The sequence below is a fragment of the Adiantum capillus-veneris genome, chromosome 19 (genome assembly GCF_014529385.1).
Source record: "Adiantum capillus-veneris isolate H3 chromosome 19, ASM1452938v2, whole genome shotgun sequence".
Classification (NCBI taxonomy): domain Eukaryota; kingdom Viridiplantae; phylum Streptophyta; class Polypodiopsida; order Polypodiales; family Pteridaceae; genus Adiantum; species Adiantum capillus-veneris.
In genome coordinates, this window is record NC_140949.1 from 83,801,165 (window position 1) to 83,823,855 (window position 22,691).

A 22,691-nucleotide genomic window follows, 5' to 3' on the forward strand; every position below is an offset into this window, starting at 1 on the left:
GACATGAAAAATGTATGCACAAACAAGTCTTGGTCTGATGTATGTGGTAGCAATGTGGTTTCTAATTCCTCACCCATGCAAGCTATGGTTCAAACAAAGAATGTTGAGAATGTGGATGTGGAGGAGTTGAAGGAACGGGAGCGACGTTCCAAGAACATTGTTATTCGTGGAATTCCTGAAGAGAAGTTAGAGACACCTCCTTCTCTTGCCATTGTTATTGATGATTTCTTCAAAACCCACTTTGGCATGTCCGGAGTTATGGTTTATGGAGCACATAGAGTGGGGAAGCAAGAGTGGGGAAGCAAGGAGCTCTTCGCTCGGGAGAACGGCCAATTGTATGCACCATGCCGGATGAGACCAAGCGAAAGATTATCCTTGATAATAGTTGGATCTATTTGAGGGATACAAAATGTTTTGTATGTGAAGATCGCACTATTAAGCAACAAAATATGCGTCGCAAGGCATATGAGGAAAAGAATAATAAAAACAAGGAGATCTCTCATGAAGAAAATGTGCCCAAGGAGGAGGCAAGTCTCTCAAGCAAATAGGGATGCGTGACCTATGAGACCGAGTTACAATTGAAAATATGCTTTTGGAATTGTAATGGATACCCATGGAATGCGAGGGTTGGCATTGATGAACTAACAAGCAAAGCCGATGTTGTACTTCTTGTTGAAACTTGGGAGCATGATACACAAAGGATTAACGGCTTGGAGGATTACAATGTACATTCATTGATGTGGTCAAAGAATCTCAAGCAACGAAGAGGACAAGGAGGGTTAGCATGTATGGTTAAGAAAGGATTGGAAGATTTTGTATCAATTTTGAAAGATGACAAGTACAAACGTTATGTATGGCTGAAAATTATGACACCAAAAAGAGCACCCATTTTTGTAGCCGGTTGCTACATTCCTCATCATGATTCTCCCTTTTATGCTTGCATGGATAGAGATCAACCATTTTCTGATTTGGAAGAGGACATTGCTTATTTCAAAGGTGAAGGTGATGTTATTGTATTTGGGGATATGAATGCTCGCACAAAAACATTGCAACATGATACTCAACAATTTGATATGCCATACATTTCAAGGGAGTTGGAGGAAGTTCACTTGTATGATCGTACTTCAATGGATGAGAAAGAGCCGGATCACTATGGAAAGTTACTTTTACACATGTGTAATAGCACGGGTATGCTCATTGCCAATGGTGTATCTTTGTGGAGTGGAACCAATGGATTTACATGTAGGAGACATAATGGGGATAGTGTGATTGACTATATGCTACTCTCTAAAGCCATCATGTATCGCATAAAGAGTTTTATGTTTGGTCAATGGACCCTGGAATCCGACCATCGCACCTTATGTATTGACCTTTCATGTGGAGAAGCAACTAAGCATGATAATCTCAGCCAAAGGAAAGAGAAGTTATCACTATGTATGGATTTCAAACGGGCACCAATGTACATTGAAATGGTTGAGCAAAAATTATAGATGACAAAGCTTCAATGTGATGCACCATTGGAAACTAAATGGGAAGCTTTCAAGAAAGCTATTTGTTCTTGTGCGGAAGAATGCTTTGCCATAAAGCATCTCCATGGTATCAACAAAGATAGATCACGCAAAAGGTGGTTTGATAAAGAATGTCAAGATGCTCGAAAGTCCTTGATAAAGCTTGATGCAACTATGGACAAAGACAACTATCAAAGTCATTTGCATACATACAAGGCATTGATTCAAAAGAAGAGAAGAAGATGGGAAGTAAAGCAACAAGAATTTCAAGTCCAAGAAAAGGCACATGCTTGTGGAAGATTTTGGAGAAACTTGAGAGGCAAGCAGGTTGCGAATTTTGGTAACTTGAGTCTAGTGGATATGTACACACATTGTAGGCAATTATATGAGCAAGCAAATACTGAAAAAATGCCATTTTATGGTTCACTCCCATGTATGCCGTCTTTTTTTACTATTGAGGATGTATGTGGTGGGCTTGAAAAGTTGGCCACTCGCAAAGCGGGAGATCTTCAAGGTATCAAGCCGGAGATGATCAAATGGACGGGAGATTTTACCCATGAGTGGATGTGTGATATGTTCAACCTTGCACTTCAACATGGTATGCCTTATGATTGGAGTATGAATTGGGTTAAGCCTTTACATAAAGGAGTGGATGTAAAGAATGTAAGCAACTACCGGACTATAATGATTGGGTCTCTTATAACAAAGTTGTTTGGGTGCATAATGGAGATGAAATTGAGTGATTGGGCTGAAGAGAATGACAAGCGTGCAAAGGGACAAGCAGGTTTTCGTCGATGCCATAGCACCATTGATTATCTTGTCACTCTTCGTGTTCTCATGGAGGAAAGTCGGTTGAAAGGCAAGCGATTGTATTGTTGTTTTGTGGACTTTAAGAAAGCCTTTGATATGATTCCACGTAACAATTTGTGGAGAAGGATGGAAGAACTCCAAGTGCCAAGTGAGTTTATGCTTGCGGTTTTTCGAATCTATGAGAAGGTGACTTGTCAATTGCGCATGGGAAGAGAAATTTCAGAAATTTTTGTAAGCACTATTGGGGTTAAACAAGGATGTCCATTGTCACCAACTCTCTTTGGTCTATGCATCGATCAATTGGAACAAATGGTACTTGACTTTATGCAAGAAGAAGGCATTGAAGAGGTCACTATTTGCAATGCGGTAATCATGCTTTTGTTGTATGCGGATGATGTAGTGCTTCTAGCACACACTTTAGAAGATGCACAAAAGCTTATGGTTGTCCTTGAGAACTTTTGCTTGCATAGTGGGCTGATTGTAAATGAATCCAAAACAAAGGTTATGCTTGTGAAAACCAACCATAAGGAGAAGCCATGCATTGTGTACAACAACAAGACACTTGAAGTTGTTGAGAGCTTTAAGTACCTTGGCCTTGAGGTTCCATCCAATCACAAGTGGCATGAATGTGCTATGCGTCGTTTGGAAGCGGGAAAGAGAGCATATTATGCATTTGAGAACATGTGTAATGCGGGAAACATCAAGTGTTGGGTTCTCAAGAAGTATCTTTTTGATGCATTGGTGACACCGGTTCTTCTTTATGGAGTTGAAGTGTGGGGTGGGAGCATCTCAAAGTCTACTTGGAAAGAGTTTGAGAATGTCCAAAAGCGTTTTCTTACAAAATTTCTCCAAGTCAAGACACAAACACCATATATGCTCCTACTTCTTGAGTCGGGATCTCTTCCAATTGAGGTTATGGGCATGGAAAGGGTTGTGGAGTACATGATAAAGATGCGTCAAAACCCCTCACATCGACTTCCTACAATTGCATGGGAAGCAAGCAAAAAAGTTCAAAAGACGCATAAAAGCAAGATCTTGAGCACGGGATGGATGCAAGACATAAAGAAGTGGTTTGGGAGATGGGATGCATTACACTTGCTACATGATGCTTCAATTGACTCTCAAGTGAATGAAGCTTTTCTACAACGCCAATGTATTACGGCTTGGGAGAAATCCGGTGGGTCACGCTTCATACATTACACCACCTATATTGCCCCCAACTACAAAACCATGTTCTTCGCTGAGAGAGGAAACCGTACTCACACTTACATGCTTGAGCCTATTCCCTTGTCCGCGATACGCACTATCGCAGCAATTCGGCTTAGCTCCCATTTCCTTCGATGCTAGATAGGGCGTTGGGGCAATGGAGAAGAGTCAAATCGATTGTGCACATTATGCTCACTGCAAGTTCGAGAGTTTGAGTACCACACACTACTAGAGTGCTCAGCTTTTGATCACATCCGAACTTGCTTCTCCTACATTTTCAGCCATAACTTAGACCTACACACTTTCCTCTCCCAGCCAAAGTGTGGGCTCTCCATTGCGACTCTCATCACTACAATTTTGGAGCATCGAGAGTCACTCATCAGCCATACACATACACATACTACATCTCTCTCTCTCTCTCTCTCTCTCTCTCTCTCTCTCTCTCTCTCTCTCTCTCTCTCTCTCTCACACACACACACACACACACTCACGTATACGAACACATACACACACACACACACACTCACACACACTCACCCTCACAGAACCCTATCCATTTCTCACCATCTCTCTCTCTCTCTCTCTCTCTCTCTCTCTCTCTCTCTCTCTTCAGTAAATGATGTCCCTCTCTCTCTTACCATAGACAATCACTTACACGCACGTACACACTCACGAGCATGTGCACATACACATACATACACTATACGCACTCGCATGAGCCCATTCAAACAAACACACACACGCCATACGCACACACAAGAAGAAAAGACCGAAGGAGTTCAACATCGACGCTCAAACAACGAAAAAGAAGAACGACCAAATCATGCGATGGCGACAACGAATCAAGAAATGACGCTGAAGGCATGCCCTGCCGGCCCCGAAAGTGACGAACGCGCTACACGGAGCATTAGCAAAGCCCGCATTCACCAGCATCTCCGCAGTAAACATCCGTAGGGTAATCTATTTTTCTGTTTTCAAGCCAGAACCTTGTATAAAAAACCAATTGTATATTGCCACCTCTCTCTAAGTGATACAAAGGTCCACCTAGGAGATATCATTTTAAAGTTCTCCTAAAACAAAGCAAGGGTCAACCATCTGGGACCAGTCTCCTTGCTTTGTCTCTCCTAATTAGGGCCCTAACTTAATCAGATTATCCTAAACTAATGCAGCATGCACCTATAAAAGAACACTGAGAGGTCACTATCAGTAACCTGGTTGATAATAACCAAGAGAGTAGAATGAAAATTGATAACTTTGATTTTGGACATGAAGGTGCTAATTGGCAGCACTAATTCGAAAGGGGCAAATCGAGCAGACTCGAGCAGTGGATTACGAGCAGGGGGAGTTGTTGCTCGCAATTGAACACACACACACACACACACACACACACACACCCCAGTTGACGCTCGTCAGCAGATTCTCGACACTCGTAAGAATTTGCAGGTTTTGTCAGTGCAACAACAGAATCGATTTTTTTCTCTAAATTCAACACGCTATAGTGTGTGCAAGAGTTGCATCCCACCAAAAGCCTCAACAAACCCCCCCCCCGCCTCTCCCATTTCTGGACCGCTCACACACCAGCATTTAGAGAGAGACCGAGCTTGAGAGATAGACAAATGAGAGAGAGAGAGAGAGAGAGAGAGAGAGAGAGAGAGAGAGAGAGAATTTCAGCCCTCTTTGTGTGTGTAGACAGAGAAAGAGATGAGTGAGAGAGAGTGAGCAAGTGCGTGTGTGTGTGTGTGTGTTTGTGTGTGTGTGTGTGTGTGTGTGTGTGTGAGAGAGAGAGAGAGAGAGAGAGAGAGAGAGAGAGAGAGAGAGAGAGAGAGAATTTCAGCCCTCTTTGTGTGTGTAGACAAAGAAAGAGATGAAGAGAGAGTGAGCAAGTGCGTGTGTGTGTGTGTGTGTTTGTGTGTGTGTGTGTGTGTGTGTGTGTGTGTGTGTGTGTGTGTGTGTGAGAGAGAGAGAGAGAGAGAGAGAGAGAGAGAGAGAGAGAGAGAGAATACTACATCAAAATTTTTCTGGCTCAAACTTTGTCATTTGGTGGCATCATATGCAAGATGTTTTGATCAACAAAGGTTTGATAGCACCCTTGCGTGCAAGAAGAGAGAATGCGTACACTAATGATGAGTGGGATGACTTGAATGAGCGCGCTATGGAGACCATTCGCCTGCACCAAATGGTTGTACAAGAAGAAGTATATCATAGATGATCCCGAGCTCAAGTATAAGGCAAAATTGGTTGCTAAAGTTTTAAGTAAATGAAAGGCGTGGATTTCGATGAAATCTTTTCTCCAGTGGTCAAGATGACTACATTGCATCTTGTGCTTCGTCTAGTAGCCATCGAGGACTTGGAATTGGTCCAAATGGATGTGAAGACAACGTTTCTTCATGGGGATCTTGAAGAGGATGTTTAAATGAAACAGCCAGAGGGTTTTGCGATAAAGCCCGAGAAGCCAACATGGGAAGAACTGGTGTGTAGACTCAAGAAAGTTTTATATGGATTAAAGCAAGGCTCACGACAATGGTACATCAAGTTTGATAAGTACATTCAGTCCCAAGGTTACGTATGGAGCCAAGAGGATCACTGCTTGTACACAAAGAGGTTGAACGATCGTTCTCTCATCATTCTGATTTTGTATGTGGATGATATGCTCATAGAAGGGAAGTCAAAAGATGAGATTTCACTTCTCAAGGATGCCTTAAGCTAGCAGTTTTCTATGAAATATTTGGGTGATGCACATCACTTTCTTGGTATGCGTATCAAGAGAGATCGCAAACGTGATATACTTGAACTTTCACAGGAGTGTCCACAAGGTCTTGCAACATTTTAATATGCAAGGGGGGAAAGCATTGAGTACCCCTATGGTTGCATATGAAAAACTTAGCAAGCATGATTGTCCCAAATCGGATGCTGAAAAGGCAAAGATGGCAACAATGCCGTATTCTTTGGTAGTTGGCAGTCTTATGCTTGCCATGGTTAGCACACGACCAGACATTGCATATGCAGTGGGCATGGCCCATAGGGAGTCTTTATGGCAAATCCAGGCAAAAAGCATTGGGAAGCAGTGAAGCACATCTTGAGATACGTCAAGGGCTCAGCTAGCAAGTGCTTACGCTTTGGGAATAGTGATGCATCCATAGTTGGATACACTGATTCAGATTATGCAGGTTGTGTGGACACTGGGCGATCCACATCTAGCTATGTTTTCTTATTCGCTGGAGCAACAGTTTCTTGGAGATCATGTATCCAGAATTGCACTTCGTCTTCCACCACTGAGGCAAAGTATGTTGCAGTTTCTAGTTCCAGTAAGGAAGTTGTGTGGTTATCTCGTCTATGGGAGATTTTGGTATACAGCAGACTCCAGTGCTACATTGTGATAGTCAGAGTGCGATTGTGTTAGCAAAGAACCCCACCGTATTTCACTCCAAGTCGAAACACATAGAGGTCATGTATCATGTGGTACAGGATATTTTAGCTAGCAAACATATTGAGTGAGTCAAAGTTCACACATATGAAAACCCAGCGGATGCTCTAACAAAGAGCCTAGCCTCATAGTGGTTCACACATTGCATAGAGATGATGGGCGTAGGGTGAAGCAATAATCATGCTTCACGGTTTTGTACATTTGTACATAGTAACCCACACATTCTTTAGCCACTTGGGCCACATTGGCCTTCAAGTGGGAGATTGTTGGGTTTCAGGCCCGTGGCCGGTTATGGCCACGGGCGGGCGACCGCCCACTTATTCTTTAGTTCATAAAAGATAATAAGGAGGAGAGAGTGTCTTCACTCTCTCATGCTCCACCAAAGAACCTGTGTACTATTCTTTCCTTCCCCCTTCTCCTTCTCTCTCTTGCACACTCCACCTCCGCTCCATCACTTTGGAGTGTTTGGTTTCAAAATCAAACCCCTGAATACTAACTGGATCAAGTTGTTTCAATTATGGCTTTGAGTCCCATGAGCACTTTTTTGGATCAAAATTTTGTTGTGAATCCCTAAGTATCCCTAGATGTTCTATAGTTACTCATACTCCTAATGAACCAAAGAACTTGAAAGACCGAAATACATGATACAAAGCGCGTTTTCATTTCACACGGCTTGCCTTGTGATGACTATATGTACAACTTGTACCAAAAGCACTCATATTGCAATCCTACTCTACCTAAGGGCCCTCCGTGAGCTTCCCTACTCCCTGGCTACCAAGAGTTGCTAGAATTCCCCATCCCATCGCTCTAACTAATCATAATCCAAAAAATGAATGAACCCAACTCTAAATCAAACTGTCGATTGTCTTTTTCTACAACAAGGATGTTTTTTCCTAAGATCCCCTGCAATGATGCCAAGATTAGTGGATATGCCACGAGGAGGCCAATGAAGCACAATTTGCTCTCAAACTAACATAAATATATCAATATGGGGAGGGCACTGACTTGACTAGTGCTCAGAGGTATGGCAATCTTCTAAGACTACGAGGAAGCATTATGGATGATCCCCAACTCAATGCAATGCAAAACATAGGCCAAATATAAGAACCCAATAACCTTATCCACTAGCTGTTTGTGACACAAACCTTGACCAAACGAATCTGGAATGCAACCAAACTCAAGATACAATCAGAGCAAACCACAAGCTAACAAATGAGAACTCCTACTCAAATTTGAGACTATCACAAACCATGATTTGGGAGAAGCAACCAAATCCGATCGAATATAGATTTCGAATTCAAGCAAGTGCATAAGCACCTACTTAAACCCACGACTCCAAGTATGGAATCGGATTTCGAAAGAAACAATCACTACTCTACTTATTAATTTTAGAAGGAGAGTATTGATTGTTTCGAAAGAAACAATCACTACTCTACTTATTAATTTTAGAAGGAGAGTTAATCATAGCTTAATCACAAACAATTGTGAGAAAATCAATGAAAAGGAAATATAATGGATTGAGAAGGCCATGATGATTATAAATTATGAAAGAAGCTCCAATAGACTCACACATCATTCTACAACATATCAATTCTCTCCGTTGTCTCAAAAACTCATTTTAGACCTTTATCCAACTCTAAAATTGGCATTTATACCTAGGGCTAAATTTATTAGTGACCTAGGCTCAAAACTTACTAAGGTAACCTAGACTTACTAGGGAGCTCATCATTGCAATGCAACAATAAAATATCACAGTCAATGCCAAATAATACAAAGCTATAATCCTGTAAAAAAAAAAAGAGCCGTAAAAATGATGTAGCCGCTTTAGTAGCTTTTCATTGGCATCTAGCAACAAAGAAGAAGAAGAAAAATCCTTTTTTACACCTACATATAGGACCATTCTTTGTGAAATGCACCCTTCCTCCCCTTTTTAAATCCCCTCCCTTACACTCCCATGTTACCATATCGTGAGTGACCCTTAGTGAATTCCTCAAGAGAAAAAGAGAAGAGAAGTTCTAGTGTTGTAGGAACAATCCCAAGAGACCTCATTGATCTTTGAGAGAGAGAGAGAGAGAGGTGATTCTTGTGTGGGTGCTCTATATACATTGTGACTAAGCTTGGAAACCATTGCTCATTGTTTGCACACTAACTTAAGCTCTCGTGCCTCAAGTTCTAGCCCATGGGTCCATCGTCGCTCGGATAAGCCCATGGCCACTACTTAGTTCTCCTTGGCTCCTCACCAATGGGTGATCACTATGCTGTCAAGTTGTTAGTCTATGCGTGCTAGTGCTTAGAGGGCTCCTCCATAGCCCCACTACCTTGGAGGGCCTGTGAATTTCAATGGGCCCGATTGCAGGCAACACACAGGCTCCATATCCCCATGAATAAGCAGTCTATGCAATGCGAAGCTGCAGTAGTACAGAGAATGAAACTAGACAGTATGAAGATAACGATGGTAATCGGATTGTAGTGGTTGTAAAGGTAGAAACTCAATGTAGGTGGCGGTAACGAAGTTGCAAGTCACCGACGCACCGCCTATGGGGGAGCCGAGAGCCACCCCAACTAATAAAGATGTGAGTTGTGACGTGCCTAGGTGAGGGTTCACAATTTCACATCACAATGCTTGGTAGGGATATATGCAAGTGTGACATGTGGCAAACTTTACCGACGCCACGTGGATAATTTGATCGTGCGATAAATTTTTTTCCAGCTTTTTGCTTTTCTTGCCAGATTGTTTTGTTTGGGAAATGAAGATCCGGGGAGGGCGGAGCCTCGTCGATAAAGGACACGGGCAAAAGTAGAGGGATGGACAACTGGAGATGGATCAACCGTTGATCTTCCCCAATGTAAATAAAAATTTTAGGGTTCCTTGCGTCGCATCATGTCGACCCCTTGAATCCACAACCTCCCCCTCCACAGCCTCGAGCTCTTACCACCTACGCTGCCGTGCGTTGTTGAAATTAATGCGTCTTTGCACGATCAAAAACCTGCCGTGGATCTGACGGCCCATATTATGCGCCCGGCCGATAAGTCGCCTTTGCCGTAGATCCCAGGAGTCCCACCTCGTGTCACTTAGACCTAAATGAGAGGGTGGAGGAGGCTCGGGGCTTTGACGAGAGAGGGTCGCACAGAAGAGTAGCGACGTTGAAATTGTTGTGTGTGAGAGAGGGGCGACTCCGGGGGGTTTGGAGGGGCGGGGGGGAGAGAGAGTAAAGGCTGCCATAGCCAAAGCGCCTCGTTAGCTGGATCGCACACAAGCGAAGCAGCTGTCTCTCCCACCCCTTGAGCAGTTACAACTAACTCTGTCTCTCTCAATACAGCACCTAACGAACCGCCCAGAGAGAGAGAGAGAGAGAGAGAGCGCCCCTACTTCGATTCAGTACAACGTTGTTTGCTGCTGCTCTCATATTTGCCTTGCCCCTTAAGTCTCTGTCTTTCACCCATCTCGCTGAACAAGCAGAAATCCAGATAATTACCCATTATTTGTGAGCTCATGCTATTTGGGCTTTCATATAGAGAGAGGCCCTACCAACAAGTGTAATATGCAAATCACATCACAAAATCCATTTTGCATTTTTTCTCCCTGCTGTGCCTAGTCCTATTTGACAGGCCTAGGAGAACCCAACTCCCTGTTTCTTTGCTTAACTAGAGAACCCTCCTCTCTAAATATCCCACATTGCTCGGTGAATCTGCATTTACTGCTTATCCAACCCCCATGGGTCCTCTTCATTTCAAGCTTTCTACGCAAAATGTACCTTTGCCATACAGCTTTTTCATCTGCGGGTAAATTGCTCTGTTCTGTTTCTCTTCTTCGTCCATCACACACCCCGACTACATCCCCTCTTCACCTAAAAATAGCTCTCTCCTCCATAGTGCATTGTAAAGATAAAGAAGGAAAAATCCAAGCTCCATCAACAGAAAAGTGCAGCAACAAAACCATAGCGGTCCATTAACAGGAAGATAAAATCAAGGCGGAAACCAGAATTAAAGGAGCAGAGAAAGATCAACCATTGTAGAAGGTAAATCTCTCTCTCAATGAACTCTCTGTAAATTTTACTCATTTAGTGCTAGTCCCTTCCAAGTACATTACCTTGGCATACATATTAGAGAGTTATCTCTTTCCGCAGTAGGCTAGCTTCATAACATAGTAGCTTCTGTACATGCATATGAAGATCTCTTTTCTTCATTGTGGTAGATTCATAACATAGTAGCTTCCGAGCATGCCCAAGAGGATCTTTCCTTCTCTGCATTGGTTTCTGATTTGTCTCTTATTGCTTGGCCCATAAGAACTCACTCTTTTCATAGAGGTAGCTCCCTGTTAGAGTCACATCTTTGCTGTATTATGGTACTTCAAAGGTCACTTCAAAATGTTGCAGCCTATGGGTCTCTCTGCGTTTTTCATACTTTGTTTTTGGATTCAAACAAACCTTCTCTCTCTCTCGCTCTCTTCTTGTCTCTCTTTAATTTTTGAAAGCACTAATCTCTGTCCTAATCATATGGTGATGCAACTTACCTTTCCCCCTGTTACTCTTGTGCATTGTAATGAGACAGAGGGCTGGGCCGATCTATGGCCAATGAGAGGGGCGGCATGGAGGGTGCATCTGTAGATTGGTCATTTGCTGCATCACAAGCATTCCTGCCTCCAAGGAGTCCTCTGTTTTCAGGAGGCCAATCAACTAACCAGGAAAACAACAGCTTTTTCTCAAATTGGCCCAAACTCCCACAGCCTGGTACAAATAGAAGGCACCATCAACGCACGCCCTCGACAAGCTTCCTCCCACAGACACCTGCTTGGGTCGATGATCTTTTGAATGACACCTCCGACGTACCACCTGTGCGAAGTACACATAGGCGATCTTCTAGTGATTCAATGGCTTTCTTGGATGGCCCCTTGCAGCATGTGCGCATTCATGGCATTACTGAAGAGGAGGAGTTAGACGCTGTGGGTATGGATCCTCGGTTTTCAAGAGGATCTAGAGCACTTGACAAACTCGACGAGGAACCTTTCATGTCAAAAGTCGCAGAAAGTGGGTCATTGCAAAAGTATCAAAATGGGATTGCACATTCAAATGCGGGGCATCAAGTAGAGAGGAGAGCGCCAATAGAGACGTCATCTGCTCCCTCTGACCAGGATAGTGGAAATGCTAGCTCAATGGATGATAAAAGAGCCCGTGGTGTGGGACAATCCGGAAATGATAGTGAAGTGCAAAGTGCTTTTAAATCTGAGCAGACATCTCTGCATGGGGGTCAACCAGAGCCATCAAACCTGACAGATGCAACCCTCGATCCAAAGCGAGCTAAGAGGTGAGAGGCTCTCGTGCAAAGGGTTGGAGGCCCTTGCTTATGGGCTGACATGGGTGTATAGCAAGGATGATTTTATTATCCTTTAAAGGTTTATTGGGCATCTTTTGTCTGTTGAGGAAAATTTCCTATTTTTCGTTTTTGTTGAGACAAGATTAGATTTTCTGTTAGAGTGTGGCACTTTGGTTTTGTACTCAGAATTGTGTTTGAATTTTGGATTCTTGTCATGTATACTTGACTGGAATTTTTTTTTCTGAGAATGATAGAATCTGCTGTCTTGTGTCGCTGCTGGTGTAGGTGTATATAACCTTTGTGGTCAATTGAGCAGAGTTTGCTTTTATTTATTTTGCTGATTATAAATGCTCACTTCAGGATCCTGGCTAATCGGCAGTCTGCTCAGCGCTCACGGGTTCGAAAGCTCCAATACATCTCTGAATTAGAAAGAACAGTCAATGTGTTGCAGGTAAGCAAATGCTTTGGTCACACTTGTTTAGTTTGGTGTGTTTTTTAATCTATGTTTCTGAGAAGCTGAAAGATTTGACTTCTTAGACATTAAATCTAGTTTTTCGTGGCAGGAAGAAGTTTCTGCATTGTCACCTCAAGTCACCTATCTCGATAGACACCGAATTCTTCTTAACGTTGACAATAGCGCTATGAAGCAAAGAATAGCTGCATTGGCACAAGAAAAGCTGTTCAAGGATGGTACGCCTGACACTTCTATGCTGATAAATCTATCGTAATCTATTGTTTTGTACCGATTGTGTTACTTTTTGTTGCAATCACACATTCTGTTGCAAATCATGTACACATACACATGTGCAGCTCCTAAGTGATCCTACTCTACGCGATACACGGCAGCCCAATGACCATAAAAAGAGGACTACTTTGTTAGACTTTTGGATGCTATTTCCTATGTTCCCCATCTAGATCTAGTGAGAGGGCTTCTTTATTAAAATGCCCAGCCTTGTGTGGCTATGAGGTTCTTGACATTAGGGGGATTTACTAGGTATTATCTGTTTTCTGTTACTGGCCTTTTGTAGTGGATGCCCTATTTTCTATCGTCACTCTCCATTTTCTCCTACATTTTGGGTTGTGGGGTTTTATGAGTGGGTTAGTCATGTTGGAAGGACCTCTACATAGGGGAGGGGGAGCACCTCCAGTGTCCAGTGCAGTGGAATTGAAATGGTGAAGATCTAGGTTTTACACTTTCACAAATCTTTTATTTCTTTTCCTTGTGTTAGTGATTGCTTTTAGCTTGAATGATGGTTCCTTTTACTTTCCTCGAAGAGAGAGAGAGAGAGAGAGAGAGAGAGAGAGAGAGAGAGAGAGAGAGAGAGAGAGAGACCCGATGGGGATCTAACCAACACTCTCAACGACACACCATTGCCGATGCGGTATTTTCTTTTGATTGCGCAAATGGAATGTACACACATGTGATACCTCAAGTGTAGACTCTACTGATTCAAATTGGTGAATGTCACTGCGGTAAGTCCTTGAGATGAGGCACCTTTGGGCTGATTGGATGCACCTTTGGATCCTTCTCGATGTGGGGTTGCTGATGGACACCAAGGGGTAGATCTAGGGTTGATTTGCACTCCCGATGTGAGAGGAATGAAGGGTTGAAAACGCAGATCTCGACGATGCCGATGATGGACAGCAATGGGAGCACTCGATGCGGTGAGGGAATGGCCGAGGAGAGGCTCAATGGGCTGCTGAATTACTGGACTGCAACTTAGAGGCTAGTGATTGCAAATATGAGCTGGTTCCGGCGAGGGGAGGGCTGAAATCTGAAAACGCTAGGGTTGATCTGCAGGTCTGGAAGATAGCCCTAGGCTGAATCTGCAAAACGCTATATATACCTTGATGAATCCAGGATAAGCCCAGACTCACCCTTCAAGGAAAGTGCAAGGTATAGACCCATGGTAGTCACCCACAGGACAATATAACCATTAGCTCCATCACGCATAGTATTGACTAAATACCACGACATCCCCACTAACGTCGTCAGTGCCCAATAGTGGGTGTAGAACTAGGTACTAACATATGCTCCCAAACACAACACACACACACACACACACACACACACACACACGAGCATACATCAACACAAAGTTCAGCGTACTTAGTTTTTGTCATGACTCCGGAGATCAAGGGCAGACTCAGCCATAATGAAGCCTAGCACTAAAAGAAGCATTAAATCAAAAAAATTAGCACAAAAATGAGGTAGTTGATAGAGCATACGCACCACAAAAGATAGAAAGAATTAGCACAATATCAACTGGTCGTAACTCGGACGAAAACGTCACAATGTGAAGTCTGCATGTCATACCTAGATGAATCCAGGATAAGCCTAGACTCACCCTTCAAGGAAAGTGCAAGGTATAGACCCATGGTAGTCACCCAAAAGACAATATAACCATCAGCTCCGTCATGCATAGTATTGACTAAATACCACGACATCCCAACTAACGTTGTCAGTGCCCAATAGTGGGTGTAGAACTAGGTACTAACATATGCTCCCAAACACAACACACACACACACACACACACACACACACACACACACACACACACGAGCATACATCAACACAAAGTTCAGCGTACTTAGTTTTTGTCATGACTCCGGAGATCAAGGGCAGACTCAGCCATAATGAAGCCTAGCACTAAAAGAAGCATTAAATCAAAAAAATTAGCACAAAAATGAGGTAGTTGATAGAGCATACGCACCACAAAAGATAGAAAGAATTAGCACAATATCAACTGGTTGTAACTCGGACGAAAACGTCACAATGTGAAGTCTGCATGTCCGCTATACGACTAAAAAATATACCTTGATGAATCCAAGATAAGCCCAGACTCACCCTTCAAGGAAAGTGCAAGGTATAGACCCATGGTAGTCACCCACAAGACAATATAACCATCAGCTCCATCATGCATAGTATTGACTAAATACCACGACATCCCAACTAACGTTGTCAGTGCCCAATAGTGGGTGTAGAACTAGGTACTAACATATGCTCCCAAACACAACACACACACACACACACACACACACGAGCATACATCAACACAAAGTTCAGCGTACTTAGTTTCTGTCATGACTCCGGAGATCAAGGGTAGACTCAGCCATAATGAAGCCTAGCACTAAAAGAAGCATTAAATCGAAAAAATTAGCACAAAAATGAGGTAGTTGATAGGGCATACGCACCACAAAAGATAGAAAGAATTAGCACAATATTAACTGGTCGTAACTCGGACGAAAACGTTACAATGTGAAGTCTGCAAAACGCTGGCCAAGCTTTGCAAAAATGCTGGCGTTGGGCTGAATTTTGCAAAACGCCAATGCTCTTGCAAAATGTTGGGCTCTCCAACTCTCTTCACTTTTTGCCAATCGATGGATTGATGGGTTCCCTTTATAGGCAGGGTTGAGGGATTATAAATCCAATGGGGGTTAGTTTTTGGGTGAAACTGTTGGAATTCCATTGACGTGGGGAATGGGATTTCTCTAACCAAATCTATATGCACGTCACGCCAGATACCCACCGTAGTGTAACAACATTTGTCAAAATGTGTATACAAATCATTTATGTGAGAGGGTTCCAAAACTAGAAAATTGGCTCTAGAAGCCGATGAAACATGTCCACATGGCACAGAGAGCCATGTGTTAGAGTTCAGATTCCTGTTTGTCGGTGGTGGCGCAAGTATCTCCTAGGAGCAGATTAGGGAGTGAGACAGTTTTGTGGCTGTGCCTGGCCGGATCTGAGGTAGACGTACCTGTTCTTAGCGATGCACTCTACGGCGTCACTCACCCGGTAGGCTCGCATGATTCGGGACCCCGTTCCTAGGGATTCGTTACTAAATATGCGTGTCAGGCCGCTTTCAGCAAGTTTACATATTTATTAGCATTTATCAGGATCCTGGAGTTTTGCAGTAGGTAGGATCTGCCTATATATGCACCCCCCCTTATACTTTTGGCATATGTTGGGATCATTGCAGAGCTCCAACGTTTGGGCACACACTCTCTCTAGCGTTTTTCATTGCAATCGTTTTGTGTGTGTGGCTTCACCTCTCTCTAGTGTTTTTTTGTCCACCATCTCTCTCTCTCTCTCTCTCTCTCTCTCTGTTAGGTGCAGTGGAATGACTGTTTGAACTTTGCTCAAGATGAGTGCTCCGAACTGTGCTCAAGGTTCCTTTTGTTCTTATGGAAGGGGGAGCCTTCTGTTCTTAATGAGAGAGTGCAATGATCACAAACAAGTGAATGGACATTGTGCGTGAAAGTGTAGGAGAGTGAGAGATAGAGAGAGAAGAGAATACGACACCAGAGACGTAAAACCCTCCTCCGAAGGCCCCACTCTCGTCGGCGAGAGTGGTCTACTTATGATTGCACAATCTTGTACAAAGTGAATGCATGTGACTGATGGAAGTCTAGGCTATGTCGACGGGGATGGCGACACCGACCTAAGGGCTGAAATCTGCAATCTTTTATCTGCTGTCCAAAAACGCTATGGGCTGAAATCTGCTACAAATCCAAAAACGCTGGTTTTGGGGCTGATTTTGCTGATCTTTGTCGCTGAAATTCTGCAGGTCTTAGGGCTGAAAACTGATGTTCTTTAGGGCTGAAACTGTTGGTCTTTAAGGGCTGAATCTGCAGTTCTTCATTGCTGAAAATCGCCATGGTTCATTGTGCAAATTTGGAAACGCTAGGTTGGAAAAACGCTAGGTTTGCTGAAGCCTTTGCTGGCGATGATCTTCTTGCTGAAAACGCTAGGCTGAGGCTGTGGATGGCGATGAGTATCTGATGCAAAAACGCTAGGGAAGGGAAGCTAGGGGATGATGTCTTTGCTTGGAGGAAAGTCCACAAGGGTCTTGCTTGAGAAGTTGCCTATGGAGCTTGGCTCCTGTTGCCTCTTCTGCCAATTAGTGCTAGTCTAGGTTTGCTTATATACAAACTTACTCAATTTGCCCTATCTACTTTCCAACAAAAGTCACTTAAAAATAATAAGTGAAAAATGTCAAAAATAGGGAAAATAGGCTAAATGCACTGGAAAATTCCCCTGAAGGATTCTGATGGATTTTGATGGGAATGCTTATGATCATGCTGTGTGCAACCAGAGGATATGCATCTATACTAAGTGACTGGGCATGCACAGTCTAAGAATACTCACAAAAGTGCCAGATCACTTCTAATCTAAACTGATTGGACTGACTGAACCCTTGTCATGCTGTAGCTTGTCCACGGACACATAGGGTTGGATGTGTCACGTGACATCCCCTCCTTTTCAAAGTGAGGTACTGGTAGCGAACTGTATGGCGTCGAGGGAGATCGTCAATAGCAACTGGAATCCTGGAAGGGACTCTTCGCCGGCCCACTCTGATATGTGGGTCGTGTGGTACTTGAACTTCATAAAGGTCTGTAACGCTTGCTTCTTTGGGCCGCGCCGAAAGCGACACAAAGTCTTCTGTGGCTCCTTCGATGCTTCAATTTCGTCGAGAGTCATGCTTCTTTCTTCTTCAAGAATCTCTATGGCTGAAATTCATGAAATCATTTCCAACACAAACAAGAACATACCTATTCTATGTAAAGTGAGTGGAAAAAATCTTGTCTTCTTCAAAGATTGTGCATGCAATGTAGATGAACAAGGAGAAGGAGTGCCAAACCGTTCACCACACACACGAAAACAATGAGATCAAATCTTTCTCTTATGATCTAGAGCAATCAAGTGTGGCAATTCACAACGGAAATGCCCATGCTTGGTGCTCATACTTTCATGTGCTCGTTCTACAAATGTGTCATGCAAGGAAGAGACATGAAATGTGACTTCCTTGAATGCATACTTTTGAGCTTTTCATAAACAATCCACATACGTTTGTGCTCATTCATGAGTGAAACCTGCTCAACGTACAATATGTCATGCCTAGGAAAAGGGATCACATAAAGACGCTAACGAAAATACACGAAACGATCACAAATGAAACACTCGAAAAATGCGTGCGTATGAATCATGCGAACACATAGTACTTCCTGTAAGGGTTCTTGAGACCTAGGCTCGAGAGCCAAGATCGGTTCTTCCTGAAGAGGTGCTTTGGACCTAGGCTCGAGAGCCAAGATCGGGTCTTTGTGATTGATTGTCTCTGCGATGAGGTTAGCTTCACTAGAGAAAGTATCAACTAACTCATCATCCTTGTGAACAATCACATCATCTTCATGCAACTCATCATGCTTGTTAGAAATCACATCTTGATCATGCAAATCATCATGCTTGTCATTGTCATCCAAATTATCATGCAAATCATCATGCTTATCATCATTCAAATCTTGTGTGTTATGCTTTGGAGAAGAAGAGACTGAGAGAGTCTCCTTCTCTTGAATCCGTTCAATCTTGTCCTGCATATTAGCAATGAGAGAGGGAGAATGAACAATTTACTCTCCACAAATGACAATGGGAGAATCACTTTTGACATTGAGAGTGAAAGTGTTAGCCTCCCAATCAATGAGAGGGTTAAGATCACGAAACCGTCGAATGCCCAAAATCATATCACAACCTGAGAGAGGAGAGACAAAAAATCTTCTACGGAAAGTAGCTTGTTGAATTGAAAACAACACACCAAGACACTCTTGCGTGATGAGAGAGTCCATACCGGGAACAAAGCTAGAGACCTCGAGAGGAGATTTCCGACTAACTTCTAGGCCGGCTTTCTCAACAAGAGAGGGATTGATCACATCATGCATACTACCTGGGTCAAACAATATGACAAAAGGCTGTCCCGACATATGACCATAACATTTAATGAGAGAATCATCAATGGGAGGGTCAAGAGAAACTTGGGGCACACTCGTGTTATCAGTAATTGCATTGATAGAGGACGTGGGTTCTGTGGATTCTTTAAATTCATTCGATTCAAGCTTAGGACATGTTCTTTTTATGTGACCCTTAATGTGACAATGAAAACAACGACCTTCCTTAGAATAAGTGCTTTGCTCTTCTGACGTGATGTATCCTCCTACAATTCCTTGTGCTACCTTTTCATCTGGAGTGAGCTTAGGTTTAGTAATTGTGTTAGCCTTACCCTTAGGTTCATGAATTCTTTTCTGAGAGACTGTTGGAAGATTGGTTAGAAGAGTTAGAAGAGTTAGAAGAGTTACTGTTCTTACCATTCTTACCGTTCTTACCGTTCTGAGGGTTTTGAGAAGTCTGCGAGGTACTTGTGGAAGTCTTGTTCTCCTTAGGCTTTCCCTTGTTGTGCTTCATCTCATGTGCTAGAGCAATCGCTACCGCCTTGTTGAGATCGATTGGATTGAGCACCTCGACATCGTACTTGATATACTCGTCCAATTTATAAAGGAATGCCTCCTTGCGCTCATCATCCGACTTGCGTAATTGAGTACCTAGCTGCAAAACACGATCAGAAAAAGACATAACCGGCATACCACTTTGCTTAAGAGCGCGCCAATCGTCCTTAAATTGTGCGAGGTACTGAGGTGGCATAAACGGCGCCTTGAGCTTGTCTTGGAAATCAGCCCAATTGAAGGAAAGGGGCTTGAGCCTTGAATTCGTCGGCTTCCTCTAGGTGCACGGCTAACTTTGCCTCTTGCCATGCGTGGTACCAATTGATGCCATCACCGGCAAGGTACATGGTTGCCGTCAAAACTTTGCTATTTCTTGTCTTAGTTGTCGCAAAATAAGCATTAAATTGATGCAACCAAGAATGAATAACCGTATCATCCATCTTACCATCATACTTACTGAAAGTCAACTTCTCTGTGACTGGGTTGTTGGAATCCGCATCGTGGCTTGCGTCACTTGAGTAACTCCCACGATCTTTGGTTGGTTCGGACTTCGAGGCAAGTACTTGTCGAACCAATTCTTGAGTGCGTAGTTCTCTTTGAGCCTCACGCTTGGCCTCCAAGGCCGCTCGTCTTGCATCAGATTCTTCTCATCTTTGTGCTTTCCTTTCTTTTCGTTCAACGCGCTCGCGTTCCAAGGCAATGCGAGTCGCTTCTTGGTGTATGGCAATCCTTTCGTTGCGTTCTTCGCGCTCGCGTTCCAAGGTAATGCGAGTCGCTTCTTGTTGTATTGCATTTTTTTCGTTTCGTTCGTCGTGCTCACGGTCCTCGGCCTCCTTTCGTTCTTCGCGCTCACGGTCCTTGGCTTCCTTTCGTTCTTCGCGCTCGCGGTCCTTGGCTTCTTGTCGTTCTGCTTTTCTTTCTAGTTGTGCCATCATCTCCATCATCGACTTGACCATCACCTCCATAGAATTTGGTACAACTCGTGGCGTAGATGGGGAAGGGGGAGGGTCGAGAAAGTCTCCTGGTGGGGAAAGCTCTTCTTCGCCACTCCCATGCTCATCACCTGTATGCGAAGTATCCATTCCGCTTCGGGTGAGGACCATGCACTATGATCTTTGGTTCTTAAGTTCACGAGGAACTTGGGTTCTTGAGAGTCTTGGGTTCTTGGGTCTTGAGAGTCTTGGGGTTCTTGAGGTTCTTGAGGTTTTCTTTCGCTTGCAAATCGTGTTTGAGAAGGATCTTCTCTTCACCCGAGTTCTTCTCTTTTCCGTGAGCGCACCCCTCGGCGGCCTTGCGCTCACACCAAGGTTGCTTTTTCCCACCTCACGTCGATTGGCCGGCCGCCAAGTGCATGGTCCGCTCTCAATGAGTGAAAAGAGGCACAAGGGGAGGCTGGACAAGCACTTCTTTCTTGGGATTCCTGTCACTCTTCAAAAACACGATTAGGAATCGACACGGCCAAGCGAACTTGGGTTCGTGCGACCGCAACAAGCAAAAAGAATTCTTGTGATTCTTGTGGTTCTTTCCTTGAGTGATACAGAACACTGGTATACACTGCCAAAGCTCTGATGCCAATGTTGGTGCAGCGGAATGAATGTTTGAACTTTGCTCAAGATGAGTGCTCCGAACTGTGCTCAAGGTTCCTTTTGTTCTTATGGAAGGGAGAGCCTTCCGTTCTTAATGAGAGTGCAATGATCACAAACAAGTGAATGGACACTATGCGTGAAAGTGTATGAGACTGAGAGATAGAGAGAGAAGAGAATACGACACTAGAGACGTAAAACCCTCCTCCGAAGGCCCCACTCTCGTCGGCGAGAGTGTTGTACTTATGATTGCACAATCTGGTACAAAGTGAATGCATGTGATTGATGGAAGTCTAAGCTATGTTGACGATGACGACGGGGATGGTGACACCGACCTAAGGGCTGAAATCTGCAATCTTTTATCTGCTGTCCAAAACGCTATGGGCTGAAATCTGCTACAAATCCAAAAACGCTGGTTTTGGGGCTGATTCTGCTGATCTTTGTCGCTGAAATTCTGCAGGTCTTAGGGCTGAAAACTGATGTTCTTTAGGGCTGAAACTGTTGGTCTTTTAGGGCTGAATCTGCAGTTCTTCATTGCTGAAAATCGCCATGGTTCATTGTGCAAATTTGGAAAGGCTAGGTTGGAAAAAACGCTAGGTTTGCTGAAGCTTTTGCTGGCGATGATCTTCTGGCTGAGAAGTTGCCTGTGGAGCTTGGCTCCTGTTGCCTCTTCTGCCAATTAGTGCTAGTCTAGGTTTGCTTATACACAAATTTACTCAATTTGCCCTACCTACTTTCCAATAAAAGTCACTTAAAAATAATAAGTGAAAAATGTCAAAAATAGGGAAAATAGGCTAAATGCACTGGAAAATTCCCCTGAATGATTCTGATGGGAATGCTTATGATCATGCTGTGTGCAACCAGAGGATATGTATCTGTACTAAGTGATTGGGCATGCACGGTCTACGAATAGACTCAGAAAAGTGCTAGATCACTTCTAATCTAGACTGACTGGAGTGACTGAACCCTTGTCGTCCTGTAGCTTGTCCACGGACACGTAGGGTTGGATGTGTCACGTGACACTCTCTCTCTCTCTCTTTCTCTCCAATGTTTTCTCTAGCGATCTCTCTCTCCCCTACTAGTGCTCCCCCGCTCCCTCTCCCTTGCCGTGTGCACATCCTCTCGGTGTAGCATTGCTTGTGGTGAGTTCCCGTGCCTGTTCGGTGGGCGGTATGTGCTAGGAGCTTGACGATGAGGAGATTCATCGCGATAGATCCGAGAACTATTGGCTGCTTGGTACGGGGAGGAGGTTTGCTCTTGGTTGCAGACAACTTTATCACATGATTCACTCTTTTCTATTGCACCTTTGACATGGTATCAGAGCCACAGCGCGCTCTTGAATCGGATCAGTGAATTGTGCGAATTTTTGTTGCTGAATTTCTTGACGAAAAGAGATAGTTTGCAGTTTTTCTGTGTTTTCCACTCATTTGGGGCTGATTTTGGTTGTATAGTGGGCAGATTTGCAGATTTTCTCACTTCTACCTTGACCTAGCCTCGTCGCATGCCCAAGTTCTCCAACACCATGGAGAGGAGTGATGATTCCGACGTGAATTTAGTCTGTGATGAAGAAG

At 43.7% G+C, this 22,691-nt stretch overlaps 1 protein-coding gene across 1 annotated transcript in view; it reads left to right on the top strand.

Annotated features, from left to right (window-relative positions):
• The first annotated feature begins 10,098 nt into the window (after positions 1–10,098).
• Positions 10,099–22,691, top strand: part of LOC147434347 (basic leucine zipper 61-like) — a 62,677-nt gene continuing 50,084 nt past the window's right edge. Inside the window, exons 1-4 of the mRNA XM_086490857.1 lie at positions 10,099–10,967; positions 11,500–12,252; positions 12,622–12,712; positions 12,825–12,951. Coding sequence (XP_086346983.1) covers positions 11,516–12,252; positions 12,622–12,712; positions 12,825–12,951 — 955 coding nt within the window. The 5' untranslated portion in view covers positions 10,099–10,967; positions 11,500–11,515. The remainder of the gene's footprint in view (positions 10,968–11,499; positions 12,253–12,621; positions 12,713–12,824; positions 12,952–22,691) is intronic.